The sequence below is a fragment of the Sinohyriopsis cumingii genome, chromosome 13 (genome assembly GCF_028554795.1).
Source record: "Sinohyriopsis cumingii isolate HCF-2022 chromosome 13, ASM2855479v2, whole genome shotgun sequence".
Lineage (NCBI taxonomy): Eukaryota > Metazoa > Mollusca > Bivalvia > Unionida > Unionidae > Sinohyriopsis > Sinohyriopsis cumingii.
In genome coordinates, this window is record NC_142973.1 from 77,484,396 (window position 1) to 77,506,463 (window position 22,068).

At 34.1% G+C, this 22,068-nt stretch overlaps 1 protein-coding gene across 9 annotated transcripts in view; it reads right to left on the reverse strand.

Moving 5' to 3' along the window:
- The window catches only part of LOC149785854 (uncharacterized), a 305,885-nt gene extending 285,730 nt beyond the window's left edge, over positions 1-20,155 (reverse strand). For 3 of the 9 annotated variants that reach the window (XM_089979820.1, XM_089979821.1, XM_089979819.1), the window contains exons 1-3: positions 20,064-20,154; positions 4,836-4,892; positions 337-468 (exon numbers count right to left, since the gene is read on the reverse strand). In XM_089979820.1, coding sequence (XP_089835946.1) covers positions 337-468; positions 4,836-4,871 — 168 coding nt within the window. In that variant the 5' untranslated portion in view covers positions 4,872-4,892; positions 20,064-20,154. Of the gene's footprint in view, positions 1-336; positions 469-3,963; positions 4,081-4,835; positions 4,893-8,028; positions 8,081-20,063 lie in introns of those variants that run through there. The other 6 variants (XM_089979815.1, XR_016425467.1, XM_089979816.1 and 3 more) reach the window with 6 other exon arrangements.
- Between the last annotated feature and the right edge of the window lie 1,913 nt (positions 20,156-22,068).

The window sequence follows — 22,068 nt, forward strand, 5'->3', positions numbered from 1 at the left end:
TTTCAAGATGGCTACTGGGACAGACATTACTGTCCAAGCAGCACCATAGCACCATTTTCGTTTAGGACCAACTAAACCAATGGCTGGACGTGCATGTCAAGTTTCATGGCAATCATCCAACAACTTTAGAAGGATATGCCTTGATTACAAACTTGTGCTAACAAATAGATGGCTAGATGATGAATGATGGACGGACACCACACAACAGGCCATCCCATAAGCTTGGCTTATAATATGACATATCATGTATCTAACTCTGAGCAAGGAAAAGATTTCAGATTTCCCCAACCCCAAATCTGACAATTCCTAAACGTTCTGCAAATAACCCATACTTACTCCTCTTGGTCGTTCTATGGGCGTTGAAATGACTTGGCTGTTGTTAAAATGGCTGTTCATATCCTCACATAACTTCTGAAAATCTTCATCGTTGGTAATAATACGGGCCAAAAAGTGACTTGGATCTGAGATCTGAAGGAAAATATAAATAATAATAACTGTAATATTAATAATAATGAGTGCAATAAATGATTAAGTAGCTGAGCTCTACTTTTTTAATCTCTTGTTGCCATTGCAAACATTATCATGCAGAAATAAACTAAGACTGCAGTAATTTTATCCCCTTCTTATAATTAAAGATTTGCTTTGAAACTGGTTACCGTTACATTTAAATTTGCGGTCATTTTTAAATTAAAAAATATGAACTTTTAATTGGAACTATAACGAAAGTGTTTTGTTGTGTGAAACCATCAACCTACCTCCCCAATTATTTACTTACATACCTACTGTAACAAGGCATAAAACATAATAAGAATAGGAAATTCATATCGAAGTATAGGTGATATGCTAATAATAAACAGATTATTGTTTTGCATTAATTTTTTTAATCTTTGTACTTAAACATCTGCTTGAGAAGTTATTATCACTGCCCATATACTGTACAAGTTACAGGCTACAAGTAACCTAGGAGTGACAGACATTAATACATAATTCATGCATCAATAATTACCTTGCTTAGCCGTAAGGCCTCACATGAAAAGCATGCAACATGCATTCCACTCACCCAATTCCCATATTCATTCACATGTAAAATACAGAGTTAATCTGCCAATGGTAACATACCTACAAAGTACAGTCATATGTATCAATGAATAAACATATTTATTCCAGCTTCAAAATGCGGAGGTGAAGTGATCTGAATTTTTAACGTAGCTTTAACAATTTTTCAGTCATATCACTACGATGTCTGCAGTGTGGCAGTTTATAGTGATGTTTAGCACTGGGGCATCATGCTGCATAATGTTCCACCCAGTCACATTATCCTGACACCAGGCTGACCAGCCCTAACACTAACCTCTTGATGCTGAGCGCCATGACTCAGCCAGGGATCAAACCCACCTCTCGCATCCGAGGTGGATGCTCTAACCACTAGGCCACCGGAGCAGTGTGCTTCAAAATGCATTGTTCTGAAAGAGTCACTGTGTAAGCGAGGAAGTATAAAGCTCTAGCATATATGAATCAATGAGATCATAAACAAGATTACTTAATCCATGTTTGTAAAGCATAAATGTGGGTCACAGTCACCTTTGGTTTTAAACATGTAGTAATAACAGATGCATCCAACTAAGAGCTTTCATGACTGGAACATAAAAAGTATTCAAGAAACGAAGAATTTTCAAACAATTTCAAGAAAGTCATTGAGCATGAAATATAGGTCAAAGAGTCCTCATTTGTCAAACAGGATGTAGAACTTATCAAGATGCATTCAGTCACGAAGTTTCATGATTTAAATGCCAAAAATGTAACCAAAGCCATATAAAGATAAAATAGAGGTCACAATAACCCTCTTTTGTTGTACAAGTCCGGTAGTAAATGAGATGCATATCGTCATCATGTTTGCAATTCTAGCATGAACAGTGCCCATGAAATTAACATCAGGCACAAAATTTAACCCATGTTAGTGAAGGATAAAATATGGTCAACCTACTACAGAAATGAATGAATGGTGCTCATCAAGATCCATCCCCAAATATGATTCTAGGATAGGATGCAAAAAGCATGATAAAGACCAATGTGACAATGAGCTAAATACAAAAGCTTAACATAAGCCAGTAAAATATGAAATATAGGTCACAGTGATCATTTTTAATATCGGTGTATTAATAAGTGAGATGTAGTTAATGATTAAAGCACTAACAGTAAATATGTGAAACTGAACAAACATTTGTGAAGTGTGAAATATAGCTCAGTGACAAACTTTACAATGAGGATGCAGTACTCATCAAGGCGCATCCTCTTGTCAAGTTTTATGATTCCATATATACAGTCAAACCTGCCCTGTCATCTTTTCTCAGTGGTCAGCTGTTCACAGCAGCTATTCCCATTGTTCTGTATATATTGGATACCTACATTTTACGGTCAGTGACCATGCATTTCCTAACCAATTAATGGTCTGACTGCCTTAAGTGGCCACAGCTGTGTATCTGTTGTGGTTGTTGTTGTAGGGTTTAATGCCATTTTTCAACACAATATAGACTATACATGGTGGCGAGTATCAATGGTGGAGGAAGAACCCGGGAAAACTCAGGAAAGAACCACAGACCCACGAGAAGCTACTGGCAAGCTTTCTCACATACCAACATTGTTACGTACATGTATCTGTATTTGTGCCAGTGTGACAAGTATAGATAATATCTTAGTGTAAATAAATCACTGAGTTGAAGGTCATCTAATGAATTTCATATCACTCATTTGAAGACCATCCTATGGATTTCAAATCACTCAGCTGAAGGGCATCCAATGGATTCAAATCACTCAGCTGAAGGTCATCCAATGGATTCAAATCACTCAGATGAAGGTCATCCAATGGATTCAAATCACTCAGCTGAAAGTCGTCCAATGGATTCAAATCACTCAGCTGAAAGTCATCCAAACTGATTTCAAAAGCTGGTCCGAGACAACACACCCATTTCAACCAACATGTGCTTTGAGTTGCCAGCCTCCTATTAATACAGATGATAACATCAATAACAATGACTATAAGAACAATATTCCCATAGTTTGACTGGCTCATGAATGACGAGTGGACATTGACCCTGAGTGCCAATATAATTTTGAGAATGATGTTCCTGCTGAGGATAATTCTAACAGCTGGGAGAGCAAACTTGTGTGGCAGTTTTGTGAAAGCAATCATGCTGATGATGAAAGTGATGAATATGATGATAAAGTTGTGTGCCACCTGACATATACTTTTAGATCTTATACTGAGATTAAAAAGCTGTGATTGCACAGGATGCACATTATTTGGCTACAGCACAAGAAATGGAGTCATTAATACAAACCAAATTATTTAAAGAGGTGAGGTGAACTAAAAATTAGATTAAAAGCAATAAGAATAATTGCTTTGAGAGGTGAACTATAATTATATCACTGATCTTCCATGATGCCTTGTATTAATCGAACTATCTACGACAAACAATCTAAAACAGGAAATGAAAATGTCTAACAAGCAATCTAAAATGAGCAGGAGAAAATAATTTGCATCATGACATCTAAAACAAGCTACAGAAAACATGATAAAAAGCAATCCAAAACAGGCATGAGAAAACACTGCAACAAACAATCTAAAACTGGCAGGGGAAAACACTGATTAACAAACAATCTAAAATAGGCTGGGGAAAACACTGTATAACAAACAACCAAAAGCAAGCTTGGAACAATGAAACCATGAAGACAACATATGATATAATTATATTTGTTGATATAACTTGCTGTCAAAACAGCAATAAGAACCTGATACCATTATATACTAATACTGGATACAATAATAATGTTTTCAAAATCAACAACATAATACTCCTAAATTTATGATTTTAAAGATTCCTGTCTCCTGATCAGGACTTTAAATGCCTTTAACTGGTCAAATATTTTTCAGCTTGTATCTTGTATTGTCAGGCTTTTGATGACCTTTTTCCATCCCCATGCATCAACATGAAGTGAGAGGGGCCACTGATCAGAGAATGACCACACTTTATGATAACGATCTTCAAGTGGATATTAATCTTGGCTCCTTCCCTCGGGCTCCTAGGGACATAAAATATTGCAGTTACAGTACAATTCAAAATAATACTTTTTACCAAACTTTATACATGCAGCATAGTTGGAAGACAAATTGTATTTGTGAGCAGAAATTAAAAGGATTTCCCATGTTTGTTGATATTACAAATTCACATCTACAAATGCCCTAATTCAGTATATTTCTTTGTGGACATGTTTTGACACAAACAGAACATAAGTGTGGTTTGAAAAGTTTATATGATTCATTTTATATACATGCAGAACAACTGGTTCTTTTTAGGAAACACTAAGTGGTTTTTCTACTAATGCAAGATTTTGTCTGCATTGTTTTTGGTGTTTAAGAAGGCAGGAATTGGTCTTTCTTGAAAAAAGCCTCTCATCTTGGAAAGACCTCACCTGTGGGGCCATTCATCATAGATTATAGCTTCTCATCTTGGAAAGGCCTCTCTTGAGAGGGGCAATTCATCATAGATTGTAACCTCTAAACACGGAGTGGTCATTCTTGATAGGACATCTTATCAGAAAGTGGCATTTTTTTTTACAAGGACCTATCATCAGTGACTGTCCTATCTTAAGAAAAGCCTCTCATCATGGTGTGGTCTCTTGTGAGCGGCACCTTGCCAGGGATTGGTCTCTTGTGAGTGGCATCTCATCATGGTGTGGTCTCTTGTAAGGGGCACCTCATCAGGGAGTGACCTCTCTTGTGAGGGGCCTATCGAAAGATAAAACTGCACAAAACCTACAAAACAATTCATTCTTACCTTCACGACGGCAATGTTAAGGATGCGCCCCTCCATCGTGGACAGGCTTTATACACTCTGAAAGGAAACAAGATAGGAGACATTAGTATTTGCATGTATTTCAGTTGATTCGTAAGGTTTACACAAACTTTTCTTCAACAGGATAAGTTTATTAGGAACTAGTGGAATGGATAGCAATTTTGCTCATGCAAATATACCCTAGTCCACTTCATACCAGCCCAGCCCACCACATCCCATATGACCAAGATGAGCCATAGTACATGAACCATGTACATAGTTAACAATGTACATAATTCTTCTGAAAAGTGGTGCAAGTAGACTAAATATTCAAGATGAATATCTTCAGATGATGACCTTAATATGTAATAAGTCTAAAACCAAGGGGAGTAGTGTGCAAAATTCTGTAATATAGTGCACCTAGCTGCAAGCCAAAAGGGCAATAAACTACAAAACAATTCTCTCATATATTGCATCCAGCTGTAAGTCAAAAAGACGTCAAGTCCAGCCTGTGTTGTGTAATTGCAGAAAGCTTCAACATATTCCTTTCATTAATGAAAGAGTTCATCTTTATGCACTTAGTACTTAGATCAACTCAATTTCAAGAAAACAAAATGAAAATATTTAATTAATGCAATATATTTGCCATATGCTTATGTCCCTGGAATGAGTGTTGGCTCTCCAGGTCAGGGTGGCTGTTCACATGAATGGTTTCAGTACTTGTATGCTAGTGGAAAAACCACAATGATTTTTGCGAAGCAAAGGCAATTTGGTTACTACAATATGCACTTCTTATATCATGTTAGAAAAAAATGCATCTAATAGAAAAGTATTCATTTTGACATTTTTAATTCAAATATTTTATATATTGTTAAAAATCTTTGTTATAAAAAACCATGAAAAATAATGATTTACAACTCACTACATCTTTAAATGTGACAATTTTATGTTGAAAGCTTGAAAACAGAAATAAAAACATTATTCTTTGATATTTCTGTGATCATTATTCGTGCTGTACGGTACATTTCAAAGAAGTGGCAAATATTAACAATACAGTGACAGCCTACATGATCAATTTCTACACCTAGGCCTAATAGTATGCCATGTGGCCTTTACTTCACAAAAAAAAATAATAGACCCTTTATCAATAATCTATTTTATCAATGATCTATGCAATATTATTTGGAATTCTTCCTTATTCATTGATATACAGTAATTATAATTCTTTAACTGTATATATATATATATATATATATATATATATATATATATATATATATATATATATATATAGACAGACACACACACACACATACAGTGTGACCCTGCTATAGCATGATCCGTTGTACACGAATTCTGATATAATACAGTCATGGTGTGGCTCCCAAAATTTTATATACATGCATTTTTCTCATACACGAAAAAAAAACTTGCATAAAAGTACGAAGAAAAAATGTTTAAAGTTTATTATCGATTTGGGGAAGAGATCACACATGAATAATACAAGACAATCGGGCATGGCTCCTGAAATTTTATATGTATTTTTCTCGTTCACAAAAAAAGTATGAAAAATAATATGTAAAAAGTTTATTCTGGGATTGAATAGGGTTTCACCAATGTCGCAAACAGTGATGTTTTTTCCTTATTGGCGGCAAAATATACCATCTTTAACTTTAAGAAAATCACAATCAAAATTGGCAATGGGATTTTTGATGTATCGCTCGTTTTGACGTCAAAAATGGTAGATAGGACATGGAAATTTTAATCAACACTATGAAATATCAAATTTAAGAATAGATCATACAATGTTTTACATTTTCTTTCCAAACGGCATTCCTAGTACACCGCAGTTAATGATATGTAAGGAAATTTCAATCAATGAAAATGTCACTTACAAGTGAATGCAGTACTTTAATAAATAAAAAAAATTTATCAATTGAAATTTGTGTCCTAGTTCTATCTTAGTTCCTTTTAAGTGTGATTGTCATAAATGCAATGTGTCCTCTTGTAATTAAACGTAAAATGCGTCAATCTACCCTAACAGCTATGTTGTGAGCGTTTTTCTGAAACCTAATTAAGTGCCAATCTTGTTTTGATAACTGACTTCCAGAAGTATTTGTTGTTTTGTTGCACTGAATTAAAAACCGGTCTCCTTTGAATTATCACGTTAATTATGTCTTCTGAATCAAATAAAGGAGGTAGAATAAAAGTTAAGTTAAAAGGCACGAAAATCCTACAAACTTAATATCTAATGGCCCTGGTCGTAAGTCGGGTGAACTCACTTCATTTGATCAATCGAACACTTATCAATGTTGTCATATATGTAACATAAACTATCTTAAATTAACCGACTGTTTCATAACTGTGATCAAAAATAACAAAGCAGAAAGGTGAAATGAATACTTCATAAAATAAAGAGCTTGATTTCACAGATATGGACCATTGTGGGCAAGCAAGTTTCAGAGAATTCTTGAACTGGCACTTAGAGATATCCTCAAGGATGATAAGAAGTTTCATTATTACTTCCAATGAAATCACAACATCAATATTGTACTAATTGAACAATACAAAAATTGAGTTTCAACGTAGACAATTGTCTCATGAAATAAATGTTTCTTGTTTTAAAAAAAAAAACTTGTTTGATGGTGTTAGTCTAGTTCCCTGCCCTGTGGACTCCCGATTTTGCAGGAAGATGTTAAACACCACTACGGGAACCAGACTCATCAAGAAACCAAAATGCAGTGATGTAATACAGTTTTTTCGCTTATACATGATGGTTGAAGCCAGTCGTAATGATCTTTCATATGTTGGACATTTTGAAAATAAATGTAATTTAAACAGAATAACGGACAACTTCATTAGAAAAAGTGCGTTATTCAAAATTATTATAGACATGGTTGTAAAATGAGGATTCAGTCAATAAACAGCACAGTTCCCTAACGCCACTCCCCCTATTTCCATTATGTCAAAGCAATTTTTTTTTTTTTGAGGTCCCTCAATAACTCGTGCTAACTTTTAGTGCTGTCTATTTTTGTGGACCATGTTATGCATGAGTTATCAAGGGAGCGGTGTATCGTGTTATAGCCGGGTCACACTGTGTGTGTGTGTATATATATATATATCTCATAAATGTGCAGCATGTGTAATTTGTCAGATGTTTGTTTTATACAGGTTAACTGATCAGAATTTGTTGTACCTTTCATCTGTACATGCAGACTTCAATGCTTGTGGTATCACACCTGTTGAACCTGAAAAAGGGTTACTGGTCAGATGACCCTATGGTGTCACTGGCTTTGAGCGGAAAGACATCCGGGCCATATATGAAAGTTCGCATGTTTAATGGGCCACAACTAATATGCTTCAAGTTTACATACAATGATACACACTGCTTATTTTGTAATGTATATTTGCCCATGTTATGACTCTACGTCTTTAAGCTAAGTAACATAAAAGAGCAAGAACCAAAAAGTTGAGTAAAGTTCCACAAACGATTTATTTCCCTAAAACAAAGTGAAAATAAAAAAATTAACTTACTGTATTGTTAATTAAATCCCAAATATTGTAGTCATAAAAGTTCTATCACAAGTCCAAAAGTATAGAGTTCCATATGAATTCCAGTGGTGATCACACAAATTCAGTTTTTAATGTAATGATGTGCTAACAGCATGGAATGTGGAGATGTATATCTATATATTTTGTAAATTTTGTTCATGACTGTAAATTGCTTATCTAGCAAGATATTACACAGCTAATTCTGAACATGGGTATAAATCTATTTTAAGATATTAATAGATTGCATAGGATCTATAAATAGGTGTTTATGATTATTGCTGTTGTTGTTGTAGGGTTTAACGCCATTTTTCAGCACAAAATAGGCTATACATGGCAGCCAGTATAAATGGTGGAGAAAGAACCCGGAAAGAACCAGTGACCCACAAGAACCTACTGGCAAGCTTTCTCACATACCCACAATGTCCAAGCCCAAGATTTGAACCCACACAGACAGAGGTGTGATGGCAATGATCCGTAATCACTTTAGACCACCCAGCCGCTCAGGGCCTCTGTTTATGATTATTAACAATATTAATAACAAACCTGCTTCCCACTGGACAGGTCGATCCGATGGGTTCTTAGAATTTTTTTTTCATTGGACGAGTCATCAGTTTGGGTTCTTTTATGATCAGGTGTTTGCAAAATCACATAGCACTAGAAGAAAATGTTTTAGGATGCTTGTGTATAAGGAGAGAACAAAGCAATTGATTTTGTTCCTATTTTGGGTTCTTATTTCAAATGTTCTTGTTTAATGTCAGCCTACAGATGTATTTAATACTGTGTTTAGATAATTTAAGGAGATAGGTGTTGGAATTACAAAGTGTTCATTGGACTAAGATGTTATTCTCAGACTATTGAAAATTATTCGAAGGAGTTCTGGACAGTGCCATTGTCACAAGTAAAATATGATGGCAGGCCAATACATTCAAGGATCTGAAAATCATTCAGAATATTTGATTCTTTTGGACCTTTTCAGGATTATTTTGGATTCAATTCATAATAATGTAAGTTCCTCCTAAATTTTCATTTTATAACTTTGATAATTAAATTATTTACTAAGTTTTTACAAAACTTGGTGGTCTTTCTTCTTTTTGTTACTTAGTTTATGACCACAGATTCATAACAGTTAACAGTCTTGATATAATCCAAAAAGCCCTTAAATTAATTCACAGTAATCCCAAAATAGTGGTTTAATCTATAAATCAAAGAGTACTTTGTAATTAAACTGAATAATTTAAATAAATAATTCCTCTCAAATATTACCAAACTAGAGGTGAATGGTATACTGGTTTACCACAGCATATTTTTCCTGTGGTATGTACCACAGTACTTTCTCGCTTTACCAGTACTTGTGTAGTTTCGATCAGTAAGGAATGTATGGAAATACCTAAATAATCTTGTCATGAATTCCATGCTATTAACAGCAAGTTTTCATTTTACATGATAAAATAATTCAAGACATTATTTTTTTAAAACAGCTGTATTTGTCACAAATCAATTTTAAATTATACACAAATCAAGACCAGTACTTGCCTGTTCAATTTCATATCTTCTCTGATTGACTATATAAAATAATATGTACATCTCTAAACAAATGGAACCAGAATGTCATGTAAACAATGTTATCTAATTCTAAATATCATGACTTACAAGCATACTAATGGTTACTCTAGAATTTGGAAAACCTTCCCCAATATATTTAAAATATAAATAAATCTGGCTTCTCTTTGCGAATTACGCACTTGAAGAAAAAAGAAATTAGCCCAAGGCTGGTCAATCCCAGCCTTGCTATACCCCTTATTCTAATATGCTACTGACCTGGGGTCAAGGTCTGTACAAGGGTGATCTCAGTATAATCTGTACTTAAGAGCTGGGGTGTTCCAATTTTAATGTACTGGTATTATCCCAGTATAATCCCTATTTAAGAGCTGGTCTTTTCCCAGAAGCTAACTGCAAGGTTGATTCCCTATCATAAAGTGTTTGAAAACCAAGCTGAAATCAAGTTCATGTTGTAGTTGCTAAATCTGTATGTGAAACATTATCCAAACTGGGGGGGGGGAGGTAAAGGGAAGGCCAAACGAAGTTGATATTTGGAAAAAGAGAACAGCAAATGTAAGCTCCCAAGAATATAAAAGATATTAAACACAACCAGAAAGTACTGCAAGAATTAATGTAACTTTTTTTAAAATATTGCAATTATAATTAGATTCATTATCTTTTAATTACCTGTTTGACACCTGTCAATTATGCCATTGAGGTGGAAAAATGGGATGTTGTGAAAGATTTTTTATTCAAATCCAAATTGTTTAAACATTTCTGACCAAAAACCAAAAATAGATGACAGCTGTTAGTTACTTTCTAGCATAAGGTAGTGACAAGTACTCCTTTGTAAGATTTCAAATCATCCTACAAATTTTAAGAGAGCATTTGCATTCTATTTACAAAATTTCTCAAGTCCAAATAAATATTTTTTCATTTATTGAGTCAGTGTGTTCTATGTTTACTGGCCATCTCTTATAAATACCTTGCCTGGGTGTAGGCATCCCACTCAAAGTTTCCCTGCCTATTATGTCAATATTACAACTAGTAAATTATACACTTTAGTGTTAGCAATTCCTATTTATATTAACAAGCTCTCTAATGTCACCACATTGTCTTTTACAGGGTGTCAGCTATAATGCAAGCTTAATCAACTCACTTTATTTACAGTCTTTAAATTACACCCTATACAACTATTAACATACAAATAGCAAATTCACCTGATATAAGGTACTGACCATTTAATGGGGGGGGGGGCAATTTTCTTTTGAGCTGAGATATATTATTTTTTATAGCATCATATCTTTCATTCTTCCAATAATTGGATATGATATGTGGTTATTTTAATATAAATCAGAACAATATATTTTTCCAGCAATTGACAGAAGGAATTTTTCTTTAAAATAATGTCAGGCACCTGTCCCCAAGCATTGAATTGTTAGCCCCATATATACATGTAATTGTGGTATACCATGGTACATATCACAATACATTCAAAAATACCATGGTACAAAATTTTTTTGCAGTACCCAACTCCAATTGAAACATAACAATAAGACTGACTCCACATTGGCTGTTAAGGTAGGAATAATAATTCTTAAGTAAACAACATTGGTATGAAAAGCTATGACACAATAACAGAACCAGGATGATAGAACTTCCTACCAAATTCTTAAACAATTTGCTTCTAGAACATTCTAAGTTGTCAACACGATCAGGAATTGCTAACTGAAAAAATTAATGTAGTAATCTCTGATAAAAGTTAACAGGTGTACCTCCAGTAATAACGACCTTAAAACATAATCAAAAATCATAGAGATATATTAGCTATGTAATAAAGCTGTACCGATGTCACTTTTTGCCGATTATGCCGATACAGCGTATAGCCGATTATTAAAATTGTCAATACCAATGAGACCGATTATTTCATTATTATTTGTTTTATAACAATGACTGGTTCAGAAACAAAAACCTATTAGTGTAATGCAAGCAGGTATTTGCCGTATGAGTCATAACAAGGTTGTTTATGCAGCAAGTGAATTTGAACTTCTATACAAAAACAAACAGAAACTGATCAGTACGCTGCTATTTATAGAAAACAATGATCACACAAACATAAAACTTGAAACACTATAAAACTAACACTGATAAAACTTATCATTTGCCAATTCAAGATATAAATGAATGAAAATGTACAGAGCTAGTCTTTTAACTTACCTTCATTGATGCAGGTAGCCATTACTAGATTTCAATAAATGACTAAAAAATGTTAATAACAACAGCCCTATAATAATTAAAATTAATAATACGCAAGCTTTAAGACTAAAGTTAGACTTCATGTATGCTGGCTGCAGCTAATACTGAAAGCCTAGTTGAGGCAGGTTGTATTTAAGAAACAGCAACATTTCTCCCTTCTCACCAGTAACAATCCACGACAATCAAAAAAAATTTGGCTTGCGCCACTAAACAGCTGCTCACTCAGAACACTTGAAGCTGGTGCAGACAAATAGCAGCTAGCTAATCTGGCCAAGTAGGGGAACTGAAACCTGTGAACATTCCACTAGCCACATGTCTTCTTCTTGTGGCAACAGAGGGCTGTCCAGACACAACTCAAGCATCGCATCAACGGCATCATCCACGTGGGTTGTTTTGTTGAAGGTACGGATAGGTTCATCACAGGCCATAAAAAATAAATCCCAGAGATGCGACATTGTTGGTCCAGTGGCATAATAATAATAATAATGAGGACCTTGTATAGCACCTAATCTTTAGAAGCATCTGTTTCAGTTTCTCTTTTTATGGTCGGGGGTTCCTTCTGCTTGTCAGCTGATGCAAACTATGATGCATTCTGCTCGAAGCCTGTCTTTGGATCTGGTTATAAGTAATTCTTCACTGAATAGGCAATGTTTGAATTGTGGATCTAAGATGGTGGCCAGGACAAGCCTCTTGTTGCTGGCAATGTCAGCAAAACGTGTTCAGTGACATCAACATATTGCGGCGCATTGTCTGAATACCTTGAATCACTTCATGCCCTCAAGCCAGCAACATTCAGAGTATTTTCAACATAGGAAGAATGATGGATACTGATGTTTGGCTATATCTTACTTCCTTGGTAATGTCCACAAATGGGCCTAATGTGACCACAATATTATTAATCAAGGTCCACTGCCGGGCTGTTAGAATAGGCAGGTCATAGAGAGTACCGTAAGCCCCCAAGACTTGTTTTTGTTCATATAACAAAACATATTATATGCAGAATTTCAGCGTGTCTGGACATCCTGGACAAGTTTCTTATGGGCAATGCCAAATTTTTCCTGCTGCTCTTCAAGCTGCTGTTGTGCCAGGATGGTGTGCCAGAACTTGCCGACTATGGATTGCAAAATCGCCAAAACATCTTTGACAGCTCTTTGCGACATAATGCCATCACTAACAACGAGCTGCAGTGTGTATGCAAAACAGCTCATAATACAGTATTGTGGTTACATCATTGTCTTTCAGAAAGAACAACATTTGAGAATATAAAATCTGAGCATTGTTGAGTGGCAGAAGTGCAACGGTATATCAAGCAGAGGTGGGTAGGAAGAGACAGTCCAAAAATGGTGCAATCTGGTGTAGTTCTTTATACTGCTGGGCATAAAAGTCCTTAATGCAAATGCATGTTTTAGACATTTTATTTTTACTGACCCTCATAAACCTTAGTTTAGCAACTGAACTTCACAAAAAATACCAAAAAAGTAATCTTTCAAACTGCAAGGAAATGTCTACCATTATCGCAATATAAAACACATCAATTAAGAATAAAATAAATTTATAGTCCACAAGAATGACAAAGAAATGCACACTCAGAAATATTACATCATCTCCTTCAGCCTTCAGATGTTTTATTTTAGTGTCTCTAAATCTGTTCAAACACCATCAGCTACCTTAGTGTCAGTACTACACCATGTGCAAAATGCATACTCATCACCTAGTCTGGATTTTAACATTTTTTACACATAAGAATGAAAATAAAAAGCACATAGAACCTCCACAACTTTTAAATGATCACTTGTAATTCATTTCAACATTCTGAAATTGTCATTCTGTTTCCACATGCAAAAATTTAATAAGTACATTAATAACTCTGTTAATAAAAAAAATATCTTTATGTTACAATGAAAATAAACACCTGAAAACACATCAAATTTATTTATGTATTTATTCATTTTATTTGAAGAGTAAATTTATTTGAATTATAAATCATAACAGTAATCTTAGGAGGTACTTAAGAAATTTAAAATCCATCTCTTCTTCAAAACCTGTTTAATACACTACTTAAGTTACTTAAGATTTTGAAAACATCACATTTGTGAATTAAGTAAGGTGCTGACAAGTGTAATTTAAACATAGATTAACATTTTAAAATAGATAGTAGCACTATTACTTTATTACTATTGTTAGGATGACATGAGACCGGTGTTAATTTTATTAACGGTGACTCCAGTTTATATCTTCACATGACTCTTAAATATTAATAGAAAAATCATTGATCTTCACAATTAATTATAAAGTTATTATTATAAACATGATGTAAATAAATTATTGAAATTATCTGTGAGTCAATATAAATACTTGTAGCTGTATTTTACTTTGACAGTAAAAAACATTATAACACTATAACAAAATAAGGCAGCAGAACAAATATTTTATTCTGTTTTTGTTGTTTTGTTTGTTGCTACTTAAACAATATTTATTTTTTATGTTTTCGATTTCTTACCACTCACCACTGATAAAGAATGTGGATCACGCATAAATGGTTTCATGTAGTTAAAAAATTTTAGTTATAATTAACAAAAAAACATACTTATGTTTTAATAATATTTTTTTTAAACATGTTCCTTTTAATATTATTGTTGGAAGAAATCTACTGACATACTACTTAATAAAAACAAACCAACAATTTGAATGCCTTTAATTTACAAAAAAGGACTAGATATCAAAAAGAACAGTTTTTCAGCCATTTTTTCAATATCCTTTTCTTGGAATGATAGCATCTTTTTAGGGGCTTATGGTAATTTCATACCCATGTCTTGAAGTAATGGTATATTCATACCTGCCAGTAATGGTAAGAAATCTAGAATGTGTCAAACCACATTTCTATTGGAATCATGCGAAAAAAAGGCATTTAAATATAAAACATGTAGTCAAAAAGGATACCTTGTTATCAAAATTCACTCAAAGGTGTAAAACAAACTATGCCCTTCTTGCGATTGCATAATATTGTTTGAGTTCAAATGGTGGACATGCAACATGCTATGTATGGCATGGGGAACATTAGCCTTAACCCAAAGGTCTCCAGACATAAATTCACTCCTTCTGTGTGGTACACAAAGACATCTGACAAGAAAACGAATACCTATATGAAATTTGACTCACTACATTCAAATCAGAAAAAGATAAAAATAAATTAAATGTGGAAACTAAAATATATTTTTAGAAATAAATGTTATTCCTTTAGAAAATTATACTTATATTTATTTTCTTTTCATATATGGCAATTCCTGCCAAATGGAGCCACACAACTAGCCTCTACCCACATTTTCTAATTTTGACAAAAATAGTAGTAATTTATTACAATGAAAATAAAAAAGCTGGATGAAACAGCTTTTTACTCCGTAACATGTGACTTGAATTTAGTAATGGAAAATTACATCTGTCATCATGTACCTCATACGAGTCTTCTGTTACAGTTGGATTTTTGTTTTCTTACTGTGTCTATAATAAACAATATATTAAGTATTGAAAGCAAGTATAATTTCTCTTAACATAATAACTACCTTCAAAAATAGTTTTAGGGTTGTTCTGATTCTTTGTGCTTTTTTATTGTCATTCTTATGTGTAAAATATTATTACTATTATTAGAAACTAGTTCATATTATTTATAATAACTGTAATTGTAATAATTGTTGTATTTTAGGTGGTATTAAGTGTTTGGGGTAAATATCTGGACCACTAAGTGTGCAAAGTATATTTACCACCATCTAAGCAATGATTATCAATTATAATTTTCCCTTACTCAGAGCATAATAGTTAAAAACTGTTGGCAATATCACACTGCCTTCATCAGTGGTTAATGTTCATCACATGCCTTATAACGGTCACATGTTTTTAAGAGACTGATGTTTATGGGTGGCAATTCAAGCCCCTCATCCCTGCCTAGTGATGTCCTCTACTGTTATACTTCAACTGCCTCCTTCACCTTCCTTTTCCGTGAATTGTCCCTTGGCTTGATTGGGAATGATGAAATATCCCATATTGCTGCAATGTTCATGCATTACCATTGGCTGTCTACTGATGTGGTATTTAATCCTTGTTTCTAACACCCTGCCTGTTTCCTGTTTCACCAATAAAGTCATTCTCACAACAAATATATTTGATGATAAACCACACAAATTTTTTTCAAAAATTTTCTGTTTTGTACTTCACATGTGAAAATTGTTCTCTAAAAAAATCATATGGTTTGTTACATATATTAATGCTATGAGGTCTGGATAATCTAGGGAAAATTCTAATATTCATGAATTACTTGGAGCACGGAGCAACCTATTCAGACATAAATCCCATATTCAGGTACTGGCATTAAGAAATTAAACATGTTTTGTTGCAGATTTAGTTGCATAACAACAATTTGAGCTTTTCATTGATTGTTTGTACATTTTAGTGCCTTTCTGCGTTTGCTTTGTGCCTCTTTGGTGTTCTTTTTTACTTTTTAGTGCCGAGCACCTCTTGGCGGTGTTTATGCTAGGAACCAGCATCACTCAGCAATGAAGGCAAGAACCTTCTCTCTATCAATATATCAACTGCATTTCTAAGTTCTATTTGTCAACTTGGGCTTCATTTATTTATAAGCAAAATATGTTTTGCTACCTATGCATTAAAGTTAAGATGGCTTTGTAAGGAGGTAAGGTGGCAGGGTCCAGTTTCGTACATTGGCCCCTGGCAAATTTCTTAACTTAAGGTTATGGTGTGACTTTTTCAGCTATTATTGTTTAATATTTATAGATATGGATATATTGGTGAACTAGGTGTTTTGGGCTTGTGTTCTTGAAATTGATGTCAGACATGTACACCTTCCATAGTTGCTCTGCAGTATGTTGATAGTGAAATACCAGTAGTTGGCAAGGAAGAAGAGCTAGCCTCCCATAGCAGTAGACACGTGGGTTCAAGGCAACTAGAGTATCTCAAAAATGGCTTGGATGACAACTATTCTGAATTGCATCAAACTATTTAGTAGACAATGTTTTTCAAAATTTTCATCCAGGGAAAGGGCTTGCATTTGCACTGTGAGCACCACATGCTGTCAAAAATGGCATTTGGATGTGAAAAATGCAGGTATAAAATAGGGGTTGGGTGCATAAACCTCTTCTGCTGTGAATAATGAATTGCCATTGACTTCTCTGGTCAAGTGAATACTATTCTTATGCTTTGTTTTAATATCGGTATCTAAAAATAAGGACCTTTCTGACCTCAATTGTGTATTTGATTTTTTATGATTTTTTTATACTAGGTCGCTGATTGCGTCATTAAATTTGTACATAAAAACTGGACCCTGCCCCCTTAAGGAAAATTGAGTTTTTTGATGGTGCAGTCAGCCACATCTATTATACTTTTTTGTTTCTTTGTGTTTATTTAAATAATTTGTATGCATTAACTTTATTATATCTCCTTCCTTTTTCCATATATCACTTAGTGTTGTATGTAATGCTCTTTGGAGAGGGAGGTAACTGTGTTTTGTACCTCCATGTGAGAACTGTTTACATCATGACAAAGTAGCATATTTTGGACTTAACTTACTAAATATGGGAACAAAATGGTAACCATAATGTATTGTCTTGTATTTTCTGTAGCTGTCAAGGTTTTGCACCCCTATTTTTATGAATAATATTCACATTTCAATACAGACACACCTAAACAATTGCATAGCATGTCAACATGTATTCTTTAAAGTAATTTAACTCCACAGGAGCAGATAGAATTCAGAGGAATCATACATAAACATACTGTTGTGAACATTTAATATCACCAGTGGAACGGTCTTAGAAATAATGATGCATATGGCATATTACTTGCTATATTTTGGTGAAAAGAATGAACGTTTTAGCACACTGACATAGTTTCTACCTTCATGACCCCACTCTGAAGTTGACATAAGAGATTCATATCTCACACTTGGGTGATAATAGAAAATGTTTCAGTGTTATGTATATATCTTGAAATTTCTAGGTTCAGTTAACAAAGGGGGAAAAGCTTAAAATTAAGTGGTAGCTTCATGCATTTGACAATACACATACAGTTTCTCCTCTGAAAGTCTTATTTTTCACTGAATGTTAAATGTACATCAATATCACTGGTTTCTTTTCTTTTTGCAGGTCTCAGTTTGCGTGGTAGGAGATTAGGATTAATCGGTAAGTCATGCTGAAAGAAACAATAGCTTCAATCTCATCCAGATACTCATTCTGATCTAAGTGCACAAGAGAGTGACTTTGACGGGCAGATTTATCTTCTGCAGTTGTTTTATGGTACGTGCTTATCAAAAGCAAAGCCAGTGAAATGATTTTTACCTTGAACTGGATTTTCCACTTTAAATATTTGTTCTATACCTTATCTTATTATTTACTATGATTTTGTAAACTCCAGAAAACATTAAAGTCAGTTGTAAGTAAATTGGTGTCTGAGAAGAAATTTCTCTGTTAAAATGTATTGAGTAATTTGTATATGTATGGTCAATTTCATTGGCTATGTATCAATGAATTTATTTGATATGTCACTTTGTAAGTTTTAGGGTCCCACACATCAGTATATCAATATTCCAGCATTGTCTAATGTTAATTGATTAAACTTTGACTTCTCCAGACTAGCTAGACTTGTGTTGCGATTACACCCCCCCCCCCAAAACACACACTGACACAACACTGATGCTGCTATTAACATCTCCAGAATGATAATGAAAAGTTAGGAATCACTTCTTTTATATGTCTAAGAGTACTTCTAAAGCACATGATTTACTTAAATGTGTGATTTCTTTAAGTTTGCTAAAAGAGTTTATAGAAATTTTTGACTTCAGTCACTGACACCTAACATAGCATTTCTGTCATTCCCTCCTAAAATTTATAACGTCCAGATCTCTTCTTCACATTCATGAAACATCGTAAAGGAATTCTGATTTTGTACTGATGCTATGGTGGTAAACAAAGACCAAAACCATTGTAGGTTGCAAACAATTTGAAATTTTTCAAGAAATGCAGTCAGTCATAATTCACAATGTAAATAATGCAGTGCTTTTTGCCGCAAAGAGGTAACTTTTTCAAAAGCATAATACCATTTTTAGTTTTGTGCACAAAAAGTTTTCCTTTATACCATTGTACTAGATCATGTCTAAATATGTGATATGTACACAACTTTTGACATAAACCATTTTCAGCCAAATTCTTAAGGTGGCAGGGTCCAGTTTCGTACATTGGCCCCTGGAAAGTTTCTTAACTTAAGGCTATGGTGTGACTTTTTCAGCTATTATTGTTTAGTATTTATAGATATGGATATATTGGTGAACTAGGTGTTTTGGGCTTGTGTTGTTCTTGAAATTGATGTCAGGCATGTACACCTTCCATAGTTGCTCTGCAGTATGTTGGTAGTGAAATACCAATAGTTGGCTAGGAAGAAGAGCTAGCCTCCCATAGCAGTAGACACGTGGGTTCAACTAGAGTATCTCAAAAACGGCTTGGATGACAACTATTCTGAATTGCATCAAACTATTTAGTAGACAATGTTTTTCAAAATTTTCATCCAGGGAAAGGGCTTGCGTTTGCACTGTGAGCACCACATGCTGTCAAAAATGGCATTTGGATGTGAAAAATGCAGGTATAAAATAGGGGTTGGGTGCATAAACCTCTTCTGCTGTGAATAATGAATTGCCATTGACTTCTCTGGTCAAGTGAATACTATTCTTAAGCTTTGTTGTAATATAGGTATCTAAACATATGGACCTTTTTGACTTCACTTGTGTATTTGATTTTTTATGATTTTTTATACTAGGTCGCTGATTGCGGCATTAAATTTGTACATAAAAACTGGACCCTGCCCCCTAATCATAACCTGCGATACCTGTGATGCTGCTGCGCGCACTTTCTTTCGAACTAGATGAGGGCTGACCAGAAGCCATAAGTACGGGGAAAGCTACGAAATGTTCCAATTGACAAAACCATAGTCTGGTTGCCTGCTTTTGTTGTTGTTGAGTTTAATTATAGTGGCGTGCGCACAATTGTGCATGTGCCACTTTTTTCTGACTGCACCGCAGCCTGCTAGTTGTTCCTGGCGAAGGGAATGGTGCCACCTCCCCAAGTCTTTTATGGGTTCAAGGAACATGATAGTTTAGCCTCAATCTGTGGGTCCATAAAGGTCCCTTACAGTTGAATGGTTGGTTGTCATTAGTGGGAAGGAGAGCTCGGGAACGGTCCTGGTTGCTCACATCGCTGGTTTCTTGTTGCATCTGCCTGGTGTTTCTTGTGGGTTTTTTTTTTTTTTTGTTTGTTTGTTTTTTTCCTTTTTTATTTTTCTTCTTTGTTTTTTTTTTTTCTTTTTCTTCTTCAAAATGTTCTAAAAGGGGGGGGGGGTCTATGCTGTATATAGAGGTTGTTAGTAGAAATCATGTATGAAGAGAGACTTTCAAGGTTATTATGGTATTACTAGTCGAGGTGTTTAGGGTGTGCTTCCTACGTTATGTTATTTATAAGTTTTTAGATATTGCCTCTTTAAGTTATGTATTATTAATGTTTTTTGAGATTAAATATTATTTATATTTTATTTAGCAAGAGACCGGAGTTCTAGCCGATTACACGGTTCGTTAAGGACATCTAGGATTGGAGTCCTAGCTGATTTCTCTGCTTTGTTTTGATACCAGCGTTGCACTTGCCAGACAGATTTAGTTACAGAACAATTCGTAAAAGCATGGTACAACATAATGAGAATATAAGCAGACAACCAAACTAAAATCCATATGACTAATTAACCAAGCGCAGTAACTCAAACACGGAGAACATTGCGATTGAGGAATTTGATTTGTTTTAAAATTTTACCCAACCTGTAAACAAAACATTATTAATAACAAGAGCAAGCAATAGCTCACCATGTCTCATCAGAAATGGTTTCACAATTAATAATGCGTAAATGAGATGATCTTGTTTAGTTTCCTCTTGGTAACAGAGTGGGATTTAATAGGATTACAAAATGACTCTGACCAATCATTATTTCGTTGGTAACAGAGTGGGATTTAAACCGGTTACAAAATGACTCTGACCAATCATTATTTCGTTGGAAACGGAGTGGGATTTAATAGGGTTACGAAATTACTCTGACCAATCATTATTTCGTTGGTTACTTCAAGCCCAACATATTATGTATAAATGTCTATATATGCTCAGTTAAGTAATGCAAAGGATTAGAAAGTGGCAGATACATTAACTCCTTAGTCTTACGTATATTTAATTTAATTGTTTGTCTGATAGTTTGAATTTTTTTAAAAACTTCATTACATGTTATTGTGTTGTAACATTCTTTGCTGGATTTTACCTTGTCTAAAATTGAGTTCATTTCTGCTTGACCTGATTTACTATTTTTGCATTTGCATTTGTTTCTCTTCCTCTTTCTGAAGTTCAACTTTCTTAACTCTAATTCCATCTTGTATTTTAATTTTAATTCCTTTATTTTTATGTTAGAGTATGATACAGACTTAACAATCAAAACGAAAGCACTTTTATCCAAAACATTCTTTTCCGTCAAATATCAGACCAAAATATTTTTTTACCATATTTCTTGCATCGTTAAAGAAGCTTTTGCCTCAGAAAGATCATATGGCAAGTTGAAGCAATTCATCTTTTATCAAGAAGTCAAACTGTTCCTGGGTATGATTTGAAATAAAGATCTCCTCATTTGATGACATTGTAAAAAAGCTTGTTGATTTTACTAAAGATTTTCTAAACTGTGAATTAATACTTGAGATTTTAAAAATTCAGAAACTAGGGTAATTTAAATTTCAAAAACAAAATTTTCTAAAATATTTTAGCAAAATTCTTATCCCAAGGATGAGAGCCCAATTTTTTTGTTACGAGGC